This window comes from Oncorhynchus nerka, linkage group LG14 (assembly GCF_034236695.1).
Source record: "Oncorhynchus nerka isolate Pitt River linkage group LG14, Oner_Uvic_2.0, whole genome shotgun sequence".
In the NCBI taxonomy this organism is placed as follows: Eukaryota; Metazoa; Chordata; class Actinopteri; order Salmoniformes; family Salmonidae; genus Oncorhynchus; species Oncorhynchus nerka.
The window spans coordinates 78,368,470-78,396,341 of NC_088409.1; the positions used below are offsets into that span (position 1 = coordinate 78,368,470).

Below are 27,872 nucleotides of genomic sequence, written 5' to 3' on the forward strand. Positions count from 1 at the left end.
GCAAACAAATGATAGTGATCAAAACCCATATTCATAGATTGCTTTTTATAAATAATGTTTTGTTATTGCATTTAACTGTCAAATGCTGTTATCGAGGTCATTTCCTTAGTATGTGACGTCAGAGGCCAGGTTTTCCCAGTCGTATGTGGTCATTTCCCACTTGGTTTTGAATGCAGCATGAGTGCTTTCAATGATTGAGAACCACATGATCAATTCCAAACAGGATGATGACTAAGGGGCCCCACATCCTAGTTAGTCATTACAGTAAACCCTTACTCTGGCTTGGAAAGCCAGTGAGGGTGGAGGCTTTTGCTCTAGCCAAGCAGTAAGATACCTTTTAAAACATGGTCTTCTACCATATCATAGATTTTTTTTCCTTTGGGGAAAGACAAAAACTGAACACCATTTGAAGCTAAAGTTGCTTGTTTACTGTCAGTGTGGCCACCTTAAGTCTGTACAAACACCAGTGTCCTGATAAAATGTTGCATACTGCACAGGTTAACAATGTCATAGGTCATGCCCTAAAATTGACGTTACAAATCATTATCGCTAGTGTTGCAAAATCTTAAACAAACCAAGGGAATATGACTTGCAGATGATATCTCTAGCAGAACTTCCCCATATTTCTATTTACACTGAACAAAAATATAAACATTGGTCCCGTGTTTCATGAGCTGAAATTAAAAATCCCAGAAATGTTCCATATGCACAAAAAGCTTATTTCTCTCAAACGTTGTGCACAAATTTGTTAGTGAGCATTTCTCCTTTGCCAAGACAATCCATCCACCGGACAGGTGTGGCATATCAAGAAGCTGATTAAACCGCATGATCGTTACACAGGTGCATCTTTTGCTGGGGACAATAAAAAAGGCCACTCTAAAATGTGTAGTTTTTTCACAACACAATGCCACAGATGTCTCAAGTTGAGGGAGTGTGCAATTGGCATGCTGACTGCAGGAAGGTCCACCAGAGCTGTTGCCAGATAATTGAATGTAATTTCTCTACCATAAGTAACTTCCAATGAGAATTTGGCAGTAAATCCAACCGGCCTCACACCCGCAGATCACGTGTAACCACGCCAGCCCAGGACCTTCACATCCTGCTTCTTCACCTGTAGGGTCATCTGAGACCAGCCACCTGGACAGATTATGAAACTGAGGAGTATTTATGTCAGTAATAAAGCCCTTTTTTGGGGAAAATCAAATTCTGATTGGCTGGGCCAGCTCCCCGGTAGGTAGGTGGCCTATGCCCACACATGGCTGCACCCATAGCTCCCAGTCATGTGAAATCCATAGATTATTTCATTGACTGATTTACTGAACTGTAACTCAGTAAAATCATTGAAATTGTTGCATGTTGCATTTATAATTTTGGTATTTTAGTAATAATGCCACAAATAGACTCACATTTATTTTTATTTGTCTCGAAATGTGCTAGAAGAGAAATAATCATTTTGCACATACTGTATATTTTACAACACACTTTTTGATGTAATCCTGCATATTAGTAGCAGAAGTGTATTGGGACCACCATTGTCTCGGTCATCATGAACATGTCTGTTCTCTGCATCCTCCTCTCTCTCCTGGGAACTGGTGAGTCAGTGACACCCATATTTAAAGTCAATCAACGTTTTGAATCCCGGATTGCCCCTTTAAATCAAAAACACTTGGAGATAAATCAACTGTATAAATGGTGTCTAGTGGAAAGTGTGCTTGTAATTTAGCTGCTTAAATCCTCAATGTAAAGAGATACCTTTATCCAACTGATCATACATTTAAACTGTTGTCAGCATTCCACAACAAGACACAGAACCAAATGATGTGAGTTCAGTTTTATCGTCTTTCACTGAGGAAACCAGAAACACCTTGAATGTAGCCACAATCTGTACAAAAATATACATTCTTATGACATAAAAAACACCAACCCATCTTTAAGTAATCTACAATTTTTGTTTACACGGTGTTTTGTGAGGGGAAAATGTTTTAAAGCTCTACATAATTAGATGTGAAGTACCTATAATGTAATGTAAAAACTGTGTACACCTAAAATAAATGTTATCTGTACATTAAATAAAACAATTCTATCTATATTTATATATCGGATACATTTATCTTTATCACTGCTAACATTCAATCACTGCAGTCTTTCACAGGGTTAATCTGTGGTTGTCCAGTACATTACATTCAATCACTGCAGTCTTTCACAGGGTTAATCTGTGGTTGTCCAGTACATTACATTCAGCAACCAACCAAACAAGCATGCTGACACAGGCACACAAAGAGTGCACAAGAGGCAAGTCAACATCTTACATTGAACCTCATTATTACTTCGTCTTGCATACTGAAGGCTACAACCTAAGTTGTAGGGTGAGAGAGTGAGAAATAGAGAGAGGAAAAAGAGGAGAGAGAGGAATAGAGAGGAAAATTGAAAGAAAGCAAGTGGTTAGACTAGACTGTTTGCATTAGCCACTACTAGCACCAAAATGTTAATACACAAACTGAAGTTAGGCAAAGAACAAGAAACTAACAAACAACCCAGGCAGTGCATTATGGTACATTTAGCAAGTTGACAAAGATATATGACTCTATATATTGGTGGCACTATTGGCTGTGATACCAGTTATTCTGCTGGGTTGTCCATTCCTCTGAATCTAATACCAAACAGGCTATTCCTATGGGTTGATAAGCACCGGTTGTCACGGAGAGATGTGTTATTTCTATATGTAGGGGCAGCGAGACTGCAGACCCTGACCGCAATGGTCCCGCAGGCAATGATGATGAACCCAGGGTCTTCATACGGAGAGCAAGGGAAGAAGAAGAAAGATCATGGGATAGATCAAGGAGTGGAGGAGGGAAAAAATAATATGGGGAAACAAGAGTTGATGTTTGAGGGGGGTGGAAGTAAAGAGGAGGTGGAGGGGACCAAGGGAGACAGGGAGGGTGAAGTGGAGCAGGAACAGGTGGAGTCAGTCAGTGGTCATCCAGGAGAGAGCAGCAGCGCCCAGAGAGGGAGGGGGGAGGGAGGGAGACCCAAACAGAGATGACAAGAGAGGTATGACAGAAATATTCACGGAAAGGGGGACACAGGAGAGGTGGGACACTCAAGCCTCCAATCACTGCCCACAGGGAGAGGGGTAGGAGGTGGTGCTATTATAAAGTATACTCTCTTTTAAAACATGGACAGATTTAGGCATTCAGCTCTGAAATAAACTGTCACAAACCAAACAGTTTCAACAGGCTATTAAACCTTTAGTCCTGTTCAATTTTACTTAAAAATTATTTTTTAGCAAAAATTCCCTATTTAAGACAACATTTCTTCTCACTGTATAAAGCTGGTAATTTGCATCACATTCATCCATTTTAGTTATTTAAATCAAAGGTCCTACAAAAAAAGCATACAGTAGGCCCAGGTTTGTCGGATGGCTACACCCCTCCACCATAAACACATTCTTATTCACACACTTATATCAACACCTCCTGTTCTCCCAGCTCCATCCAATGTGACATCACTGGAGGGACAGGGATCAACAGGTACATCCAGCCATGAGAATATATATATATATATATATATATACACAGTGAGGGAAAAAAGTATTTGATCCCCTGCTGATTTTGTACGTTTGCCCACTGACAAAGAAATGATCTATAATTTTAATGGTAGGTTTATTTGAACAGTGAGAGACAGAATAACAACAAAAAGATCCAGAAGAACTTGTCAAAAATCTTATACATTGATTTGCATTTTAATGAGGGAAATAAGTATTTGACCCCCTCTCAATCAGAAAGATTTCTGGCTCCCAGGTGTCTTTTATACAGGTAACAAACTGAGATTAGGAGTACACTCTTAAAGGGAATGCTCCTAATCTCAATTTGTTACCTGTATAAAAGACACCTGTCCACAGAAGCAATCAATCAGATTCCAAACTCTCCACCATGGCCAAGACCAAAGAGCTCTCCAAGGATGTCAGGGACAAGATTGTAGACCTACACACGGCTGGAATGGGCTACAGGACCATCGCCAAGCAGCTTGGTGAGAAGGTGACAACAGTTGGTGCGATTATTCGCAAATGGAAGAAACACAAAAGAACTGTCAATCTCCCTCAGCCTGGGGCTCCATGCAAGATCTCACCTCGTGGAGTTGCAATGATCATGAGAACGGTGAGGAATCAGCCCAGAACTACACGGGAGGATCTTGTCAATGATCTCAAGGCAGCTGGGACCATAGTCACCAAGAAAACAATTTAACACACTACGCCATGAAGGACTGAAATCCTACAGCGCCTGCAAGGTCCCCCTGCTCAAGAAAGCACATGTACATGCCCATCTGAAGTTTGCCAATGAACATCTGAATGATTCAGAGGACAACTGGGTGAAAGTGTTGTGGTCAGATGAGACCAAAATGGAGCTCTTTGGCATCAACTCAACTCGCCGTGTTTGGAGGAATGCTGCCTATGACCCCAAGAACACCATCCCCCCCGTCAAACATGGAGGTGGAAACATTATGCTTTGGGGGTGTTTTTCTGCTAAGGGGACAGGACAACTTCACCGCATCAAAGGGAAGATAGACGGGGCCATGTACCATCAAATCTTGGGTGAGAACCTCCTTCCCTCAGCCAGGGCATTGAAAATGGGTCGTAGATGGGTATTCCAGCATGATCCAAAACACACGGCCAAGGCAACAAAGGAGTGGCTCAAGAAGAAGCGTATTAAGGTCCTGGAGTGGCCTAGCCAGTCTCCAGACCTTAATCCCATAGAAAATCTGTGGAGGAAGCTGAAGGTTCGAGTTGCCAAACGTCAGCCTCGAAAACTTAATGACTTGGAGAAGATCTGCAAAGAGGAGTGGGACAAAATCCCTCCTGAGATGTGTGCAAACCTGGTGGCCAACTACAAGAAACGTCTGACCTCTGTGATTGCCAACAAGGGATTTGCTACCAAGTACTAAGTCATGTTTTGCAGAGGGGTCAAATACTTATTTCCCTCATTAAAATGCAAATCAATTTGTAACATTTTTGACATGCGTTTTTCTGGATTTTTTTGTTGTTATTCTGTCTCTCACTGTTCAAATAAACCTACCATTAAAATGATAGACAGATCATTTCTTTGTCGTGGTCAAACGTACAAAATCAGCAGGGGATCAAATACTTTTTCCTCCTCACTGTATATATATATATATATACAGTGAGTATATTCAGTATATCTCAAAAGGGATCCTGGTCTTTAGGATACATACTCGGCTGACTTCCAGAAGTGTCCTGGGTGGGAAAGCCTGCGGTTGAGCTTCGGCAGCTTCTCCAGCATGTCAGTCAGCTGGGTGAAGGAGGGACGCTCTTCCAGCTTGAAGGACCAACAGGCAGACAGTATCTCCTACAGGAGAGGAGGGAGGGGGTATTTATCTAATCCCACATCCATCCTTATGGCTATAAACACAATGTACAGTAGATGATGATCCATCCAAATGTTTTGGCTCTGGTAGTGCAATGTCAGTCTGTTTTATATCACTCGCACACTGAGAATAATATTGTTTGGTTTATTATGTCAATACAGTACACTAAGCTTCCCAGAGGACATCACACTGCTCTTTGACCTTACCGTAACCTCCTTGCCCAGGCTGACCTTTGCCAAGACCTTCTTTATGCCCTCTCCACTGCCCACCTGCCAGATGGTGGCCTCTGCTGGCTGGTTGGTGAGTGGCCAGCCACGGGCCTGCAGCTCATACCAAATGGTGCTAGGGATTGAAATATACTGTATGGTTAGCACCTGAGTCCTAACCCTGTATACAAACAGCATACACCTACTCACACATTCATTTAATGGAGAGCCACATTTCAGCATATTTATGTATGTATCGCCCACATTTTCTTTTTAAAACATTCAGATGTCCTATATTTAAGTATACTGTACAAAAATATAAATGCAACATGCAACAATTTCAATGATACAGACAGAAATACTCCTCAGCATCCCCCCATCAGATGATCCCACAGGTAAAGAATAAGGATGTGGAGGTCCTGGGCTGGCGTGGTTACAGTTCCGCGGCTGTGAGGCCGGTTGGATGCACTGCCAAATTATCAAAAATGACGTTGGAGGCGGCTTATGGTACAGAAAAGAACATTACATTCTCTGGCAACAGATCTGTTGGACATTCCTGCAGTCAGCATGCCAATGTCACGCTCACTCAAAACTTCAGGCATCTGTGGCATTGGGTTGTGTGACAAAACTGCACATTTTAGAGTGGCATTTTATTGTCCCCAGCACAAGGTGCACCTGTGTAATGATCATGCTGTTTAATCAGCTTATTGATATGCCACACCTGTCAGGTGGATGGATTATCTTGGCAGAAAAAGGCTCACTAACACGGATGTAAACACATTTGTGCTCAAAATTTGAGAGAAATAAGCTTTTTGTGGGTATAAAAAATGTCTGGGATCTTTTATTTCAGCTCATGAAACACGGGACCAACAGGTCCCTATATTTTTGTTCAGTATAAATGCAGTATTATTATTATGGCAGGATGTAAGATGAGATGAAGTTGTGTGTACCCAAAGGCATAGACGTCTGCAGCATTGGAGAAAGGCAGGCGGTCCTCATGGTTCCCAGTGCCCATCCTGCGGACGATCTCAGGGGCCAGGTAGTAGATCCAGCCATGAGGGAGCCTCAGCTCGTTCTCTTGCCTGGACACGCACACAGACACCCACAGATGGACAAACATACATTTTTGATCCTTCATCTGGACTGAAAAGGTGTAGAAGTATACTCCTCAGTGTGTTAAAAAAAAAAATCTATATATATATATATATATATATATATATATATATATATATTTTGTACCCCCTCTTCTCCCCAATTTTGTCATATCCAATTGGTAGTTACAGTCGTGTCACATCGCTGCAACTCCCGTATGGACTAAGGAGAGGCGAAGGTCGAGAGCCATGCGTCCCCCAAAACACAAACCAAGCCGCACTACTTCTTGACACAAGGCCTGCTTAACCCGGAAGCCAGCCACACCAATGTGTCGGAGGAAACACAGTACACCTGGCAACCGCATCAGCGTGCATGCGCCCGGCCCGCCACAGGAGTCGCTAGAGCGCGATGGGACAAGGACATCCCAGCTGGCCAAACCCTGCCCTAACCCGGTTGTGGCTGGCACTGCGATGCAGCGCCTTAGAGAGCTGCGCCACATGGGAGGCTAGTGTGTTTAACTTTTGACAACGTTTTTTTTGCTTACCTCTTGTGGTACTCTTGTACCACTCCAGACATTCCAAAAAGGCCAAAGTCTGTGATTACCACTTTGTTTGTGTCATAGAACACATTCTTGGACTTTAGGTCCTTGTGAACGATTCCTTTAGCGTGAAGGTAGCCCATACCCTGAGGGAGAGGTCAGAGTTTAGTCATTTCAATGAAAGGAAGAGTAGGCTGCTTACGATGTACTTACAACTCAAGAGAAGTTGAGTAGTACCACACCTTAACAATTTCCTGAGCGATCTGCCTTGTCTTGTTGATGTCTAGCGTGTTCTTGGCATCTCTTACAACAGAGAATAGTGTCCGACCTTTGCAGAAACTGAGAGGAAACCAGAGGAAATGTCAAAACAAAGCCTTTCCTGGTTTCCTCATTTGTTAAACCAAGACACATTTAATACCTCTCATAGATTGATTCAAGGGTTCCAGCTTTTCCCTGCTCAACTCCCCTAGACATCCCCACCTCCCTTTCCCACTTCCTTCCCCCTAACCTGGTGATGATGGCGAGGTGTGGCGGGGCCATGCAGGCCCCCATGAAGAGGACCACGTTCTCGTGGCGGGTCTGTCTGTAGTTCATCACTTCCTTCTTAAACAGCTTCAGGTGGTCCTGGTTATTACCATCTATCTCCAGCAGCCGAATGGCCACCTCTCCATGCCAGCGCCCCTTATGCACCTTCCCCCAACGGCCCTGGAATAGGGAAGTATGTATGGGTACTTGTGTTATTAGCTATTTTTTTCTGTTCCCATTCAAGGAACTCTAATTTAGTCCATTGGCCTTTTTTTAAATGAGACATGCAGATACCAATTGACTTTGAATATGAGCCCTTACAACCTCACCTCTGTGTAGATACAGCTGTTGTCATATACACTTATTGGCCAGTTTATTAGGTACACTCATCTAGTACCGGGTCAGACACCTCTGTAGACATGGAGGGATGCCACAATGTTCAGACGCTGTGGTGTTCCAACATTGCAAAATTGGTAGCATAGGACCTAACATGCACCAGGAAAACATTCCCCACACCATTACACCACCGCCATCAGCCTGTACTGTTGACACCAGGCAAGATGGGGCCTTGGACTCAGCATGACACAACAGGAACCGGGATTCGTCGGACCAGGCAATGTTTTTCCACTCCTCAATTGTCCAGTGTTGGTGATCACGTGCACACTAGAACCTCTTATTCTTCTTTTTAGCTGATAGGACTGGAATCCGGTGTGGTCGTCTGCTGCAATAGCCCATCCATGGCAAGGACCGACGAGTTGTGCTTTCCGAGATGCTGTTCTGCACACCACTGTTGTACGGCACCGTTATTTGCCTGTTTGTGGCCCGCCTGTTAGCTTGCACGATTCTTGACATTCTCCTTCGCCCTCTCTCATCAACGAGCTGTTTTCGTCCACAGGACTGCCACTGACTGGATGCTTTTTGTTTGTCCCACCATTCTTGGTAAACCCTAGACACTGTTTTACGTGAAAACCCCAGGAGGCCGGCCATTTCTGAGATATTAGAACCAACGCGCCTGGCACCGATGGTCATACCACGCTCAAAGACACTTTAGTCACTCGGTTTGCCCATTCTAACTTTAAACATTCTAACTTCCAACAGTAACCTAATGCCTCCATGCCTGTCTGCCTGTATTATATAAGCAAGCCATGGCAACATGACTCACTGTCTGTAGGAGCGAACCATTTTCGTGAACGAGTAGGTGTACCTAATAAACTGACCGCCGAGTGCATAATTACCACCATGTAAAGCTGGAGTCATTCACCTTGCCAATGAGCTCCCCCAGCTCCAGCTGCTCATAGGGGATGTCCCACTCCTGCAGATATACACTGGTCTGGCTGGCCTTACGGGAGATGGGCCCCCTCCATTGGCCACCGGCCAGTCGGCCCCGGTAGCTGGGCAGGTCCTCTATCTCGTCCCCATCACACTCTCCGTTTGAGTGGCCCTTCTCTCTGCCCTCCTTGCTACCGTTTCCCTCATCCCCTGGGTATTCCTCCTCTTCCTGAATACACAGAGACAAAGCATGCACAAATTGTGTCATGTCAACCCGAACAAAACATACCATCAGGGGGATGTTCAATCAATTGCAGATTGAGATTTCTGGAAATCAGTTTCAGAAGTCTGTTCGATTGTTTTGCTGGTTTATTTGCTCACAACAGCACAGTTAGAGAGATTGGAATAAAAACTGAAACCCAAATAAAATTAAATGTATTTGTCACAGTGAAATGCTCACTCACAAGCCCTTAACCAACAATGCAGTTCTAAGAAAAATATGTGTTAAATAAAAAATAAAAGTTACAAATAATTAAAGAGCAGCAGTAAAATAACAATAGCTATATACGGGGGGTACCGGTACAGAGCGTAAAAAGGGGATTGGGGGGGGCAATGCAAAAATCTGGGAACCATTTGATTAGTTGTTCAGGAGTCTTATTGCTTGGGGGTAGAAGCTGTTAAGTCTTTTGGATCTAGACTTGGTGCTCCGATACCGCTTGCCGTATGGTAGCAGAGAGAACAGTCTACGACTAGGGTGTCTGGAGTCGTTGACAATTTTTAGGGCCTTCGTCTGACACCGCTTGGTATAGAGGTGATGTCCTGGGCCGAATGCACTACCCTCTGTCGTGCCTTGCGGTCATAGACCGAGCAGTTGCCAAACCAGGCAGTGATGCAACCAGTCAGGATGCTTTCGATGGTGCAGCTGTATAACTTTGAGGATCTGAGGACTAATAGAAAATCTTTTCAGTCTCCTGAGGGGGAAAAGGCTTTGTCTAGCCCTCTTCATGACTGTCTTGGTGTGTTTGGACCATGTTAGTTTGTTGGTGATGTGGACACCAAGCAACTTGAAGCACTCAACCTGCTCCACTACTCAACCTGCTCCACTGCTCAACCTGCTCCACTACTCAACCTGCTCCACGCACCCCTGAGGGGCCCCCATGTTGAGGATCAGCGTGGCGGATGTGTTGTTACCTACACTTACCACCTGGGGTTACCACCTGGGGGCGGCCCGTGAGGAAGTCCAGGATCCAGTTGCAGAGGGAGGTGTTTAGTCCCAGGGTCCTTAGCTTAGTGGAGCTTGGAGGGCACTATGGTGTTGAACGCTGAGATTTAGTCAATGAATAGCATTCTCATAGGTGTTCCTTTTGTCCAGGTGGGAAAGGCAGTGTGGATTGCAATAAAGATTGCATCATCTGTGGATCTGTTGAGGCGGTATGCAAATTGGAGTGGGTCTAGGGTTTCTGTGATAATGGTGTTGATGTGAACCATGACCAGCCTTTTAAAGCACTTCATGTCTACAGACGTGAGTGCTACAGGTCGGTAGTCATTTAGGCAGGTCACCTTAGTGTTCTTGGGCACAGGAACTATGGTGGCCTGCTTGAAACATGTTAGTATTACAGACTCAGACAGGGAGAGGTTGAAAATGTCAGAAGACACTTGCCAGTTGTTCAGCGCATGCTCAGAGTACACGTCCTGGTAATCCGTCTGGCTCTGCGGCCTTGTGAATGTTGACCTGTTTAAAGGTCTTACTCACACCGGCTACGGAGAGCGTGATCACACAGTCGTCTGGAATAGCTGATTCTCTCATGAATGTTTCAGTGTTACTTGCCTCGAAGCAATCATAGAAGTAGTTTAGCTTGTCTGGTAGGCTCGTGTCACTGGGCAGCTCGCGGCTTACTTTGTAAGTCTGTAATAGTTTGCAAGCCCTACCACATCCGACGAGCGTCGAAGCCGGTGTAGTACGATTCAATCTTAGTCCTGTATTGACGCTTTGATTGTTTGATGGTTTGTCGGAAGGCATAGCGGGATTTCTTATAAGCTTCTGGGTTAGAGTCCCACTCCTTAAAAACGGTAGGATATACGTGCTCATAGTTTGTCTATCATTTTATCCAATAATTGTACTAATAGGACCGATGGTAAAGGCAGATTACCCACTCGCTGTCGGATCCTTACAAGCACCCAGACCTACGTCCCTGATTTCTCCATCTCTTTCTCCTGCAAATGAAGGGGATGAGGGCCTTGTCGGGTGTCTGGAGAAAAAATCTTCTTCCAGTATGGGGTGAGTAATCGCTGTCCTGATATCTAGGAGCTCTTTTTGGTTATAAGAGACGGTGGCAGAAACATTATGTACAAAACAAGTTACAAATCATTCGAAAAAACACACAATAGCACAACTGGTTAGGGGACCATAAAAGAACGTCAGTCATCTCCTCCGGCGCCATCTCCTTAGAGAAATAGAGAACCAGCCTTTTATACATTTTTCTATATGGTAAAATGAGCGTATCAGTATCATTGCACCACATAATCAACTCGACTAGAGAACTCTCACTTGATCAGGTAAATGCTGCTGGGTGATTTCCCCATTGCAAAACATGGAACCGTCTTCTATTTCACTTCCTCAGCAACTACCGAAACAATGCAATCAATTTGTTGAGTTCTTCAAGGCTAAAATCAACACCATTGGACAGAACATTGTATCCTCCAACCTCAACCCCACTCTAGCTCCTACCCCACCACCCATATCTAAAAAATGAAGACTACCGGTGGCCCCCATGATCCTATTGTAACGTCAATGTTCAAAACATGCTCAGCTGCTTTCAACCTGTTCAACAATTATCTGGGCAGGTGTTCAACATTGCTGTCATCACCCCCTTGCTCAAGAAACCAAGACCTCATCTCAAACTACAGGCCTATTTCCAACCTCCCATTTGTATCTAAAGTCCTGGAAAAGATAGTGGCAACTCAGCTTCACTCACACATCAGTGCTAATCAGCTTTATGAAGCTCACCAGTCTGGCTTTAGGTCCTTGCACAGTACTGAGACAGCCCTGGTGAAGGTTATAAATGACCTGCTCATGGCTGCAGATACAGGATCTCCCACCATCTTGATTCTTCTGGACCTCAGTGCTGCTTTTGACACAGTAGATCACGCCATTCTACTGGAGCGCCTCAGAGAGCACATTACCAATCTGTGGGACTGCACTAAACTGGTTTAACTCCTACCACTCTAACCGCAAGCAGAATGTCACCCTCGGTGAGGCAAGATCAGAGGAGTCCGCCATAGCCTGCGGTGTCCCACAAGGGTTGGTGTTAGCACCTATCCTCTTCCTGCTCTACATGCTCCCACTTGGCCAGATCTTCAGACAGCACAGTGTCCAATTGCACTGCTACGCAGACAAAGCCTGACTCATCATCTGCTCTGTCAACTTTGTCCAACTGTCTGGAAGAGGTCAAATCTTAAAAGCAGAACAACTCCTTCCAACTCAACAGCAGCAAAACAAAGGCAATATTGATAGACAGCCCCCAGCAGATCAACTCCTGCAGCATCCGCCCTACAGCATTCGCCATGCAGCATCCTCCCTGCCATAGACAGCCACATCATCCCACTCTCATCAGTCATCACTAATTTGGGTGTGAAATTTGAGCCTGCTCTCTCCTTCAATGCCCACATTAGTCTGTTAAACGCCATTCTTTCACCTGAAGAACATCTCCCGACTAAGACCCTCTCTCACAACATCTGACGCAGAAAAGCTAATCCATGTATTCATTTTCTCCAGAATTGATCATGGGAACACAGTTCTTGACATAAACTAAAAAGTCTGCCCACACCCCCCCATTCTTGCTGAGCTCCACCTGTTCCTCAAATAATTGACTATAATATCCTCCACTTCTTCTGAAAAACCTTGAATGGCATCTGACCCACCTACCTGTCAGACCAATTCTCCCCCATGAACCTCCACACCCCCTACGTTCAAGCCACGTTAAACTCCTCCATGCCGTCAGGACCAGGCTCCGCACAATGGGGGACCGTGCCGTTTCCTCCCAAACACCACACCTATGGAACTCCCTCCCTGATAATGTCAGGGCTGTTCAGACTGTTGGGGCTTTTAAAGCAGGCCTTAATGTTCTTCTCTATCATCTGTCCTACCCTTCCTCCTACACTTTGATTGTTGCTGTTATGATTTGGTTAGACACACAGTACATATTTGTTTTTGAACTAGTTTATTTCTATTTAATCTTATGCACTTTGAGATTATTATTGTATAATGAAAAGTGCTTTACAAATGTAATTAATAAATGATTATTATTATTATTTCTGCCACCATTTTGAGTACTCACCGCTCCACATTCCTGTCCTTGACATGGAGGTTCTGATTGTGCCAGTTGCTGTGTGTCTCTGTGGGGACAAACATCACCATAAACAGCGGTTCCTCATTTTAACGTAACCCTGTCTAGTAGAAACTATGGTAAATTATGGTGGGACTTACAGTAGACAATGTGGGTGAAAAACCACAACATGGTTTTTAAATGGTCTTTACTCGGACTCTAAGCTGTTGCCTCTTACCCAGTGTCATGGTAGCCTTCAGAGTGTAGTCCAACAGGATATGGTGAAGAGGAAACATCTGTGTGTGGGACAATGAGGATGTTGAGCAAAAGAACACAAATATCTGATTCATAGAAAAACTATTATTTAACTAACCCTATCTGTCTTCACTTCACTTCAGAGCATGCATCCTCTAAATTGTGATGGCTGCCTCTAACTCTGTCTGACCATACACAGCACCAATCAGCATTCAGTCAGTTCACCTTTTTGTCCACCAGAGAGCAGCCATGCACTGTAAAAGCCAAAGCTATTAGCATGTAATATTATGGCTTTGCTAAAAGCTTGTCATAAAGGACAGTGGCAGATGACAACACATGAAAAGGGGATGGTATTTTACGACTTGGGCGGGACTACAGGACACACATGGAGGGAGCGGTATTAACTCAGTGTTAACTCACCAGGGAAAATAAACTGTTGTCTAGGTTGTAAATAACAGCCAGCTAAAGGACAAGATGAGAAACAACCACCAGAGGAAAATGGAGAGGAGAGAGCGATATGATTGGGTTAGACAAGGTTAAATAAGCCACAAGCAGTTAAGGAAATGTTATAATAGGATATGATTAGTGGTAATAGAGCAAATTAAGTGTGATTATGAATTGGAGTATGATTAGAGATGTTCTTTTACTGGCTTAGGGTGGATTTGGAGTTCAGCGTTGTGAGTTAGAAAAACAGAGTAGGAATCTAGAGTCTTTGGGGTGGGGGCCTGTGAGAGATACTGGAGTACTGTAGCTTTGGAGTTACATGTTTGTGGAACAGAGTAGGAATCTAGAGTCTTTGGGGTGGGGGCCTGTGAGAGATAATGGAGTACTGTTGCTTTGGAGTTACATGTTTGTGGAACAGAGTAGGAATCTAGAGCGTGCTTGGGCCTGTCATTGTGAGGGCCCGACCTGGGAAGTGGAAGCGGCTGTCTCGGGGCCCTTGGGGGCCGGGCGAGGAGTTGGGGGGCGGTGTGGCGTTGATGCTGGGGGGGTTGCTCTGCTGGAAGGGGGTGGGCGAGGAGGGCGTAGAGGAAGTGGTGGAGGAAGGGTTACTGCTGGAATCCATCTGGCTCAGCATGGGAGGGTTGTCCTGAAAGAGAGGGTTTTCAACAGAAAGGTTTCATAAATTAAGGTTCAGGACAAATTAGAGGTTCCATGTATGGTGACATTACTATTAATACACATACACACGTATGCTAAAACATTTTTTTCTACCTTTTTGGTTAGCACCTTAGGTAAAGTGCCAAACTGGATTGGTAACTCTGCCGTACGGTCAATTTGATTATTGATATCTGACGGTACGGATTCTGCCCGGCGGATTTGCGGGACTGAAATATAGGGAACAATGACTCAGTACTAAATTGACATTCTTGGGATGTACCGGGAAAAGGATCATTACAGTGTGTATTTTTTGCCGTTTTGTATGCAGGAATGGACCAGGTCTTACGTGGGAGAAAAGATATCCTGCAGGGAAGGGCGTCTTTGGTACATTTGTTATGGCACTTTAACCTGGAAGCAGAGGAGACAGTAGTTCGCAGAGGAGCAAAGAATGACTTGTGAACAAATGAAAGCGGCGATGGATAGAAGGTTTCTTCTTACTTGCAGTGTTTGCATTTAACACCAAACATCATGTTCTTCTGACACACCTGGCATGTCTGTGAGAGCCAGGATTTGGTTGAAAACCTTAGAAGGAGAGAGAGCAAAGCATGAATATATGTCAGTTATATCACAGCTTCTAATGTTGGAGTTGCCTACTGGGTAGTGAACAAACTGGGATGTTCAAGAGAAGTGTGTTGGAATTCTGTCAATTCCGAAATGGTTTTCATTGGAATCTGTTATTTATTTTCCCAGAACTTTCATGCAATATCAAAATGAATAAATATACACTTTCCAGTCAGATAAACACAAGTCTGGCTGAGTGTCTGCATAACTCAAATTCTCAGGTTCTTGAGACACCATTCTCACCAGACCAATGCAAGAAATGTTTGTGGTCTGTGCCAAGGTAGAACGCTGAGCTCAAAACCGGGATGTATTTTTTCACAGTCCCATCACAAACTCCACTAAGACCCTGAGGGCCTCTAGGGCTTAAACGATAGATACGTAAGTATGGTGTGACACAGGTCTTGATGATGTGTCCTACCTGTGTGTTACAGAGAGGCCGATATCCCTCCTCATCATCTGTGGAGACCCCCGGTGCAATGCTAAGTTATCTGGAAGGGAATGAGAGCGAGAGGGCGTGAGTGTGAGAGGAACTAGACAGAAAGGGGAACAGAGGACAGGAGCTAGAAAGTTGGAGGCGGAGGAAGAGGGAGATAAACAAAGAGTGGGAGAAAGAAAAAGGAGAAAAGTGATGTAGTTCCAATCAAGTAGAGAGGGAAACAGAAAGGCAGAGTTCCCAGGTTCTACTGGGGCATCAGGACTCACGCTCCAGCAGAGTAGGGGTTCCTGGGAGGGTGTAGGGGGCGGTGGCTGGGCCAGGGGTCCGGGTGGAGTCTTCACACCCGTTCCCACTGCTACTGTTAATGTGCACATTCAGGAGCAGCTTGTTCTTCTTCCCACCCCTGCAGAACAAAGAGAGGGCTAGCTGTGTGGGTCACTCAGAGAACAGACACATCATTCACAGAGAAACCAACTCATTCCATAGGTTTTTAACTCAAACACCCACACTTGCTATGAAAATTGTTGCTCATATTCAATAAAAGAAAACACAAAATAGCTAGTTCAATCAACAAAGGAACACAACAAAATGGCTGCCTTAATTAATTTAATTAACAACATAATAGAGAAACACCCACTTGTTGTTGGGCACTGGCTCTTCTATGCGGTTGGCCAGCTGTGACTCGTGGCTCTTGCTGCGTGTGAGGGTGATATTGAAGGGGAGTTGCAGCAATTTTCGGGAGGGGGACATGCGTGGAGGGTGCTTGGCGCGTCTCTTGGAGGGAGGGGAATTGGAGAAGAGCAGTGGCGAGGAGGGGAAAGCGTCCGACATGCCTCCTGTGTAGACTTGATGCCCCTTATCGTCCACACAGGGTACGACAGTCACAGAGACAGAACGGGCGTGGGTATGCGGACTGAGGATGGAGCCACGGGGTAGTGTGGCGGGGGTGGAGGGGCGACGGTCCGGAGGAGGTAAGGTGTTACTGTCACGGCGGGGCGGCTCTGATATCCAGGTTCCTGGGTCTTCTCTGATGTCCCCACCTAAAGCAGAAGTCAGAAGTTAGAGTTACAAACAGTACTAAACTACAGAGCACAGCATCAATAAGCACTGTTATTAATTACAGAAAACATGTCTCACTGGCACTCTTTAGGCAGGAGAGGGCAGCAGTGAGTCGGGAGCACTCCTCTGGTTCAGAGCCCAGCTGTCTCATGGTGTCCTGCACCTGACAACTGGACATCTGCAGCAAAGCATCCAGGGACAGCTTCACTGGTACAGCCTGGACACAGAGAGAGAGAGAGATGGAGAGAGGAATGAGAAAGAGGATGGAAGGAGACCTGAAACAGATGGGTAGAAGACTGAGACAGGGAGGTATGTGTGCCAGAGATAAAGTAAGGAGAGAAGGATGAGAGAGAAATGTGGGAAATGTGTGTGTGGTTGTCCCAAACAAGTTGCTATGACATTCTACACAGACGTGCTGTGACACACTATCAACCCAACCCTTAGACAGGACAGTGTCAACACTGTGTCACTTCAGGGAGTGGGGGGACATTGTGTAATATGTGACATTTGGTCAATCTGGAGGTTACTTGGTGGCTATTTCAAGTCCAATGAAAAACAATATCCTTAAAGAGATGGCTACACTGAACAAAAATATAAATGCAACATGTAAAGTGTTGGTCCCATGTTTCATGAGCTGAAATAAACGATCCCAGAAATGTTCCATACGCACAAAAAGCTTATTTCTCTCAAATGTTGTGCACAAATTGGTTTACATCCCAGTTATTGAGCATTTCTCCTTTGCCAAGATAATCCACCTGAGATGTGTGGCATATCAATAAGATGATTAAACAGCATGATCATTACACAGGTGCACCTTGTGCTGGGGACAATAAAAGGCCTTGGTGGCCACAATGCCACAGATGTTTTGAGGGAACTTGCAATTGGCATGCTGACTGCAGGAATGTCCACCAGAACTGTTGCCAGAGAACTAAATGAACTTCTCTACCATAAGTCGCTTCCAACATCGTTTTAGAGAATTTGACAGTACATCCAACCGGCCTCACAACCGCTGACCACGTGTATGGCGTCATGTGGGCGAGCGATTTGCTAACCTCAATGTTGTGAACAGAGTTCCCCAGGGTGGTGGTGGGGTTATGGTATTTGCAGGCATAAACTACTGACATTTTATTGATGGCAATTTTAATGCACAGAAATACCAGATGCGATCCTCAGGCCCATTTTGAGACCCATTTTTTTAAGGTATCTTTGACCTACATATGCATATCTGTATTCCCAGTCATGTGAAATCCATAGATTAGGGCCTAATGAATATATTTCAGTTGACTGATTTCCTCATATGAACTGTAACAGAGTAAGAATAACAGAGTAAGAACATTAGAAATTGTTGTATGTGGCCTCCCGAGTGATGCAGTGGTCTAAGGCACTGCATCGCAATCCTAGCTGTGCGACTAGAGATCCTGGTTTGAGTCCAGGCTCTGTTGCAGCTGGCCACGACCGTGAGACCCATGGGGTGGCGTACAATTATCCCAGCGTCGTCCGGGTTAGGGGAAGGTTTGGCTGGCAGGCATGTTCCTGTCCCATCGTGCACTAGCGACTCCTGTGGCGGGCCGGGCGCAATGCACGCGGTCGGCAGGTGTACGGTGTTTCCTCTGACACATTGGTGCGGCCGGCTTCCGGGTTAAGCGGGCATTGTGTCAAGAAGCAGTGTGGCTTGGTGGAGTTTGTTTAGGAGGAAGCGCGGCTCTCGACCTTTGCTTCTCCCAAGTCCGTACAAGAGTTGCAGCGATGGGACAGGACTGTAACTACCAATTGGATATCACGAAATTGGGGAGAAATATTTAAAATAGTTCTATGTTTTGTTCAGTATAGTTCACTCAGAGATTTCTGAGATGAGGTACCCAAGTGCTGGACTGGTGAATTCCGGAATCTACTGGCAAGCCATGAAATGAAGGTTTAACCCATATACCACCATCAACCCCATATACCACCATCAACCCCTTTTCCCACCTCTGGTCTCCCTGGCGACAGTCCATCACAGGGTTTCTGTGATGGAGTCTTAATTACCTGGCAACCATGTGGTTCCTGCATTGTCTCCATAGTAAACGGATGAAAGAGGTCGATTGAAATGGACAAAAGGGCGCATGAAGTGGTGTTTGGCCCAGTGTGTCACACCCCTCACACCCTGATCAGTTTCACCTGTCCTCGTTATTGTCTCCACCCCCTCCAGGTGTCGTTTGTTTCCCCAGTGTATTTATCCCTGTGTTTCCTGTCTCTTTGTGCCAGTTCGTCTTGTATGTTTCCAAGTCAACCAGTGGTTTGTGCCAGTTCGTCTTGTATGTTTCCAAGTCAACCAGTGGTTTTTCCCGTTCTCATATGCTTTTTGCATTCACCTTTTTCCTAGTCCTCACGGTTTTGACCCTTTCCTGTTTCTGGACATTGTATCAGCCTGCCTGACCATTCTGCCTGCCTTGATCACGAGCCTGTCTGCCACTCTGTACCTCCTGGACTCTGACCTGGTTGTACCTGTCCACGACCATTCTCTTGCCTACACCTTTTGATTAATAAACATTGTTAGACTCCAACCATCTGCCTCCTGTGTCTGCATCTGGGTCTTGCCTTGTGGCATGATACAGTGAGGGAGGCAGGAGACTGAGGAGTTGGATATTATCTAGGTCTATTAGTTTTTGTCACGATCTAGAGAGCCACTGAGTATATGTTTCTACAGTTGGGAAAACTGGGGCTTGAATCAACTTCAAAGTCCCTTTGCCTAGTTTCTTACTGTGGCATGTTCATTTTATTGTAGTACCTCACAATACTCATGGAAATAAAAAGCTATTTCTTTCCCTGCTTCACTGAAATGATGAGACCTGGTTATCAGAATTCTACTTCATAAAGCCTATTCCCAATAACCTACCTGACCATAACGTTACTAAGTCCACACAACAATGGACCTCAATGCATTTAACATTGAGTCAGCAGCTGAGAAAAGCACTGAGACTAATGAGTCGGAAGAGAAGGATTTTTCTCCAGACCCCCGACGAGGCCCTAATCCCCGTCAGACGGCGATATCGCAGAAGGAGATCGGGGTGCCTTGTAAGGATCCGGCGACAAATGGCTAATCTGCCTTTGCCATCAGTACTATTGGCCAACATACAATCGCTGGATAATAAAGTGGAAGAATCTACAAGCACGTATAGCGGGTTACACACTGTATCGGAAGGATAGAACAGCAGCCTCTGGTAAGACAAGGGGTGACGCTCTATGTATGTTTGTAAATAACAGCTGGTGCACGATATCTAAGGAAGTCTTGAGGTTTCGCTCGCCTGAGGTAGAGTATCTCATGACAATGTGTGGACGACACTATCTACCAAGAGAGTTTTCATCTATATTCTTCGTACCACCACAAACCAATGCTGGCACTTAGACAGCACTCAATGAGCTGTATAAGGCCCTAAGCAAAAACCCTCATCCAGAGATGGCACTTCTAGTGGCCGGGGACTTTAATGCGGGGAAACTTAAATCCGTTTTACCTCATTTCTACCAGTATGTTAAATGTGCAACCAGAGGGAAAAAAACTCTAGACCACCTTTACTCCACACACAGAGACACATACAAACCTCTCCCTCACCCTCCATTTGGAAAATTTGACCATAATTATATACTCCTGATTCCTGCTTATAAACAAAAACTAAAGCAGGAAGCACCAGTGACTCAGTCAATAAAAAAGGGGTCAGATGAAGCAGATGCTAAGCTACAGGACTGTTTTACTAGCACAGACTGGAATATGTTCCGGGATTCTTCCGATGGCATTGAGGAGTATACCACATCCGCCACTGGCTTCATCAATATGACGTAGTCCCCATAGTGACTGATACCCCAACCAGAAGCCATGGATTACAGGCAACATCCACACTGAGCTAAAGGGAGCTTTCAAGTAGTTTATAAGAAATCCTGCTATGCCCTCCGACGAACCATCAAACAGGCAAAGTGTTAATACAGGACTAAGATCGAATCATACTACACAGGCTCCGACGCTCATCGGATGTGGCAGAGCTTGCAAACTATTACAGACTACAAAGGGAAACACAGCTGTGAGCTGCCCAGTGACACAAGCCTACTAGACAAGCTACATTACTTCTATGCTGGCTTTGAGACAGGTAAAACTGAAACATGCATGAGAGCATCAGCTGTTCCGGACGACTGTGTGATCACACTCTCTGTAACCGATGTGAGTAAGACCTTTAAACAGGTCAACATTCACAAGGCCGCAGAGCCAGACGGATTACCAGGACGTGTACTTCGAGCATGCGCTGACCAACTGGCAAGTGTCTTCTGACATTTTCAACCTGTCTCTGTCTGAGTCTGTAATACTAACATGTTTCAAGCAGACCACCATAGTCCCTGTGCCCAACAACACTAAGGTAAACTACCTAAATTACTACCGACCCGTAGCACTCACGTCTGTAGCCATGAAGTGCTTTGAAAGGCTGGTCATGGCTCACATCAACACTATTATCCCAAAACCCTAGACCCACTCCAATTTGCATACCGCCCCAACAGATCCACAGATGATGCAATCTCTATTGCACTCCACACTGCCCTTTCACACCTGGACAAAAGGAACACCTATGTGAGAATGCTATTAATTGACTACAGCTCAGCGTTCAACACCATAGTGCCCTCAAAGCTCATCACTAAGCTAAGGACCCTGGGACTAAACCTCTCCCTCTGCAACTGGATCCCGCACCCAGGTGGTAAGGGTAGGTAACAACCCATCCGCAATGCTGATCCTCAACACGGGGGCTCCTCAGGGGCGCGTGCTCAGTCCCCTTCTGTACTCTCTGTTTACTCATGACGGCATGGCCAGGCATGACTCCAACACCATCCTTAAGTTTGCTGATGACACAACAGTGGTAGGTCTGATCACCAATAACACCAAGACAGCCTATAGGGAGGAGATCAGAGACCTGGCCATGTTGTGCCAGGACTACAACCTCTCCCTCAATGTGATCAAGACAAAGGAGATGATTGTGGACTACAGGAAAAGGAGGACCGAGCATGCCCCCATTCTCATCGAAGGGGCTGTAGTGGAGCAGGTTGAGAGTTTCAAGTTCCTTGGTATCCACATCACCAACAAACTAACATGGTTCAAGCACACCAATACAGTCATGAAGAGGGCACGACAAAACCTATTCCCCCTCAAGATTCTGAAAAAATTTGGCATGGGTCCTCAAAAGCTTCTACAGCTGCACCATCGAGAGCATTCTGACTGCCTGTTATGGCAACTGCTCAACCTCCGACCGCAAGGCACTATTAAGGGTAGTGCGTAAGGCCCAGTACGTCACTGGGGCCAAGCTTCCTGCCATCCAGGACCTCCATGCGGTGTCAAAGGAAGGCCCTAAAAATTGTCAAAGACTCCAGCCACCCTAGTCATAGACTATTCTCTCTGCTACCGCAGAGTAAGCAGTACTGGAGCGCCAAATCTAGGTCCGAGAGGCTTCTAAACAACTTCTACCCCCAAGCCATAAGACTACTGAACATCTCATCAAATGGCTAACCAGACTATTTGCATTGCCTCCCCCCTTTTACACTGCTGCTACTCTCTGTTTATGATCTACCTGCATGTACATGTTACCTCAATTACCTCAACTAACCGGTGCCCCCGCACATTGACTCTGTACCGTCTTGTCCCCTGTAAATAGCCTCGCTATTGTTATTTTACTGCTGCTCTTTAATTATTTAACTTTTTATTTTTTTATTTAAAACTGCATTATAGTTTATTTACTTTTTAGGATACCTGAGGATTAAATAGAAATATTGTTTGACTTGTTTGAACAAAGTTTGCGGTAGCTTTTTGGACTCCTTTGTCTGCATGTTGAACGAGTGGATAACTGAAATCGATGGCGCCAACTAAACATACATTTTGGGATATAAAGAAGGATTTTATCTAACAAAACGACCATTCATGTTTTAGCTGGGACCCTTGGGATTGCAAAGAGAGGAAGATATTCAATTTAATCGCTATGTGTGATTTTATGTTGAAAAATATGTTGATGTGGGCCGCCGTCCTCAAACAATCGCATGGTATGCTTTCGCTGTAAAGCCTATTGTAAATCGGAAATGCAGTTCGATTAACAAGAATTTAAGCTTTTAAACGATATAAGATACTTGTATGTTCATAAATGTTTAATATTACGATTATTTATTTGAATGTCGTGCCCTCCAATTTCACTGGATGTTGTCGACAGGTGTCCCACTAGCGGGACGCCTAGCCTTAAGAAGATTTAAGGGCTTGTTAGTACTGCATTAGCATCGAATAGCCCCCGTGATATGCAACTTTTCAGGGAAGACAGGAACCAATATACACAGTCAGTTAGGAAAGCAAAGGCTAGCTTTTTTCTTTCTTACTTTTTTCTTACTTAATCCAAGATGGTGTAGCAGTCGGATGTGTGTTTGTCTTGTCCCGTCTTGTCCCATGTAAATAGTTGGTTTCCTCATTTTTTTTCATATATATTTTTAATCTCACTTTAAACATACGATCTAAATATACTTTCCTGCAACCCGCCTCACCCAATGTGGTACAGATCTGCTATTTTTATACGTTATAACTGGAACCTCCATCAGAAGATAACTAGCTACTAGCTAGTAGTCACTTTTAGCCACAGCTAGCGGTCTTCACCTTTAGCTCGGACACCAGCCAGCTTTAGCTCGGTCACTACCTGCCAGTCTGCACAAAACGATATCAACCCAGAGCATATCGGAATCCTTTTCTCCACCACATAGCCGGATTCCTGCGGCAAACTCTGGGTCATTACACCGGATCATCACAACTAGCTAGCTGCAACCTTGAGCTAGCCTTGAGCTGGGTCCATCTCCCGGCTAGCCGAAGAGGTATACCCACTAATTCGTGGGCTACAATACCTCTTTTGCCAATTGGCCTGGACCCTTTATTGCCGACACGGAGCCCCGCCAATCCATCATGACTGGTCTGCTGACGTAATCTTCCGATGTGGTTTCAGCAGGCTTTTCCGTTGTGATGTCGCCGAAGACCCATCTGCTAGCTCCGGCCCGCTAGCTTTCTGAACGCTGTGCCTCCTGCTCGCCTAGCATAGTAGCGACTACCGAACAGCTCCCTGACTCACCTATTGCTGCTCTTTGGACCCTATGATCACTCGGCTACATATACCTCTCTCTAATGTCAATATGGCTTGTCTTCTGCTGTTTCAGGTAGTTATTGTTTTATTTCACTGTAGATCCTTTAGTCCAGCTCAACATGCCTTAGATAGCTCTTTTGTCACACACCCCAAACATGGGGAGACCTCACCTGGCTTAACTGGTGTCTCCAGAGATGCAAGCTCTCTCATCGTCACTCAATGCCTAGGTTTACCTCCACTGTACTCACGTCTGTACATTATGCCCTGAATCTATTCTACCACCCCCAGAAATCTGCTCCTTTTATTCTCTGTTCCTAACGCACTAGACAACCAGTTCTTATAGACTTCAGGGGTACCCTTATCCTACTCCTCCTCTGTTCCTCTGTTGATGCAGAGGTTAACCCAGGCCCTGTAGCCCCCAGCTTTACACCTATTCCCCAGGCACTCTCATTTGTTAACTTCTGTAACCGTAAAAGCCTTGGTTTAATGCATGTTAACATCAGAAGCCTCCTCCCTAAGTTTGTTTTATTCACTGCTTTAGCAGACTCCGCCAACCCTGATGTCCTAGCCGTGTCTGAATCCTGGTTTAGGAAGGCCACCAAAAAATGTGACATTTCCATCCCCAACTACAACATTTTCAGTCAAGATAGAACTGCCAAAGGGGGTGGAGTTGCAATCTACTGCAGAGATGGCCTGCTGAGTTCTGTCATACTATCCAGGTCTGTGCCAAAACAGTTCGAGCTTCGACTTTTAAAAATCCACCTTTCCATAAATAAGTCTCTCACTGGTACCATTTGTTATAGACCCCCGCAGCCCCCAGCTGTGCCCTGGACACAATATGCGAATTGATTGCCCCCCATCTATCTTCAGAGTTCGTACTGTTAGATGACCTAAACTGCGATATGCTTAGCACCCTGGCCGTCCTACAATCTAAGTTCGATGCTCTCAATCTCACAAAAATTATCAAGGAACCTACTTGGTACAACCCTAAATCCATAAACATGGTCACCCTCATAGATATCATCCTGACCAACTTGCCCTCTAAATACACCTCTGCTGTCTTCAACCAGGATCTCAGCGATCATGCCTCATTGCCTGCATCCGTAATGGGCCCGCAGTCAAACGACCACCCCTCATCCCTGTCAAACACTCCCTAAAATACTTCAGCGAGCAGGCCTTTCTAATCAACCTGGCCCGGGTATCCTGGAAGGATATTGACCTCATCCCGTCAGTAGAGGATGCCTGGTTGTTCTTTAAAAGTACTTTCCTCACCATCTTAAATAAGCATGCCCCATTCAAAAAATGTAGAACTAAGAACAGATATAGCCCTTGGTTCACTCCAGACTTGAATGCCCTTAACCAGCACATAAAACATCCTGTGGCGTACCACATTAGCATCAAATAGCCCCCGCGATATGCAACTTTTCAGGGAAGTCAGGAACCAATATACACAGTCAGTTAGGAAAGCTACGGCTAGCTTTTTCAAACAGAAATTTGCATCCTGTAGCACTAATTCCAAAATGTTTTGGGACACCAAAAAGTCCATCGAGAATAAGGGCACCTCCTCCCAGCTGCCCACTGCACTGAGGCTAGGAAACACTGTCACCTCCGATAAATCCACGATAATCGAGAATTTCAATAGGCATTTTTCTACGGCTGCCCATGATTTCCACCTGGCTACCCCTACCCCGGCCAACAGCCCTGCACCCCCACAGCAACTTGCCCAAGCCTCCCCCACCCCCACCGCTTCTCCTTCACCCAAATCCAGATAGCTGATGTTCTGAAAGAGCTTCAAAATCTGGATCCCTACAAATCAGCTGTGCTAGACAATCTGGACCCTCTCTTTCTAAAATTATCCGCTAAAATTGTTGCAACCTCTATTACTAGCCGATTCAACCTCTCTTTCGTATCTTCTGAGATCCCTAAAGATTGGATAGCTGCTGCAGTCATACCCCTCTTCAAAGGTACGAAACGATATCATAACCACCAAAGATAAAATACAGACTGGCATGTATTGTTCGAGCTAAAGCTGGCGGTGTCCGAGCTAAAAGGAGAAGACTGCTATCCATGGTTAACAAAGACTAGTAGCTAGTTAGCTGGCTAGCTCCTGATGGAGGTTCCAGTTATAAGGAATAGAAATAGCAGATTCGTACCACATTGGGTGAGGCAGGTTGCAGGAAAGTATATTTAGTTCGTAGATAGAAAGTGAGATTAAAGTGTATACGAGAAAAAGAAGGGGAAAAAACGGCTATTTACACGGAATAAGACACCGGATGAGACAAAGACGAACACAACACACCTCCCTAATGTTACTACATTTGCATACACTGTACATTGATTTTTCTATTGTGTTATTGACTGTGCATTTGCTTATTCCATGTGTTTTTTATTTATTTTTTATTTATTTCACCTTTATTTAACCAGGTAGGCTAGTTGAGAACAAGTTCTCACTTACAACTGCGACCTGGCCAAGATAAAGCATAGCAGTGTGAACAGACAACAACACAGAGTTACACATGGAGTAAACAATAAACAAGTCAATAACACAGTAGAAAAAGAAAAAAAGAGTCTATATACATTGTGTGCAAAAGGCATGAGGAGGTAGGCGAATAATTACAATTTAGCAGATTAACACTGGAGTGAAATTATCAAATGGTCATGTGCAGGTAGAGATACTGGTGTGGAAAAGAGCAGAAAAGTAAATAAATAAAAACAGTATGGGGATGAGGTAGGTAAATTGGGTGGGCTATTTACCGATGGACTATGTACAGCTGCAGCGATCGGTTAGCTGCTCAGATAGCAGATGTTTAAAGTTGGTGAGGTAGATACAAGTCTCCAACTTCAGCGATTTTTGCAATTCGTTCCAGTCACAGGCAGCAGAGAACTGGAAGGAAAGGCGGACAAATGAGGTGTTTGCTTTAGGGATGGTCAGTGAGATACATCTGCTGGAGCGCGTGTAACTCTGTGTTGTTGTTTTTGTCGCACTGCTTTGCTTTATCTTGGCCAGGCCGCAGATGTAAATCAGAACTTGTTCTCAACTGGCCTACCTGGTTAAATAAAGGTGAAATAAAAATAAATCAATAAAAAGTAAGTCAGCATTTCACAGTAAGGTCTTCCTACACCTGTTGTATTCGGCACGTGACAAATGCTATTTGATTTGACTACACAGATGTAGAACAGCAGGCCACCTTCCCCCAGCCCTCATACTGACTCCCTCATCCTCTAAGAACCATTGGCCTTCACATTGGCCCAGGAGATTCGGCAACTGGTGACAACAGACACGCCAGGTTCTATTTTTAGTCATTGTTGTTATTTTGGAAACTTTTGTTTTGCTTGACAGAAATAAACTAGCTGGACTGCACAGGTTTGGAGGAACCCACCCACCCTGGAGGAACCCACCCACCCAGTCAGTCAATGTTTTGCTATTATATTTAAAGATAGTGTAGCGTTGTGAGTGTGTGTGTGCATGCACACGTGGCAGAAATAGGTCATCAATCCAACAGCTTGTATCTTAAGTGCTATAGAACTTAATCCCTTTTATGTACAGATTATTAACGACAAGGTAATTGTGTAAGGGACATGGTTGGGATCAGAGGCCTAGATAAGTGCCCACTTATTCCAGTAGTAACAAAGTGAGGGTGGAGTGTGTGGAAGCAGGCCCGACCAGGGTTACTGTTCTGTATCTGGGCAGATGGATAGAATCCCAGGATACAGAGCCCCTGGCTGGAACCTCCCCATTAAAACCTGATTACTTCTTTGTCTGTCATACATATTTCCTATAGTAGCAGGTATCACTATTGCCTAAGGTATTGCTTCTTCAATAAGCACTGTGGCACTTAATATGTATTGCGGTGGCAATGGTCTACCATGGAACTCAATCCCTCCATAGAATGATTTGTTTCTCCAGGGAGTCACTTTCTTCTTATCAGCAGACTTATTTCCCACAAC

General features: G+C 44.9%; 1 protein-coding gene across 1 annotated transcript in view; it reads right to left on the reverse strand.

The window, feature by feature from the left end:
- Positions 1 to 1,397: 1,397 nt before the first annotated feature.
- Positions 1,398 to 27,872, reverse strand: part of LOC115141928 (kinase suppressor of Ras 1-like) — a 59,642-nt gene continuing 33,167 nt past the window's right edge. The window contains 19 exon segments of the mRNA XM_029681338.2: positions 1,398 to 2,789; positions 5,230 to 5,363; positions 5,589 to 5,724; positions 6,539 to 6,670; positions 7,225 to 7,364; positions 7,461 to 7,557; positions 7,727 to 7,923; positions 9,005 to 9,241; positions 13,350 to 13,407; positions 13,576 to 13,633; positions 14,013 to 14,054; positions 14,502 to 14,682; positions 14,808 to 14,920; positions 15,040 to 15,101; positions 15,192 to 15,275; positions 15,733 to 15,802; positions 16,017 to 16,153; positions 16,388 to 16,790; positions 16,888 to 17,026. Of these exon segments, the coding sequence (XP_029537198.2) occupies positions 2,717 to 2,789; positions 5,230 to 5,363; positions 5,589 to 5,724; positions 6,539 to 6,670; positions 7,225 to 7,364; positions 7,461 to 7,557; positions 7,727 to 7,923; positions 9,005 to 9,241; positions 13,350 to 13,407; positions 13,576 to 13,633; positions 14,013 to 14,054; positions 14,502 to 14,682; positions 14,808 to 14,920; positions 15,040 to 15,101; positions 15,192 to 15,275; positions 15,733 to 15,802; positions 16,017 to 16,153; positions 16,388 to 16,790; positions 16,888 to 17,026 (2,493 nt within the window). The 3' untranslated portion in view covers positions 1,398 to 2,716.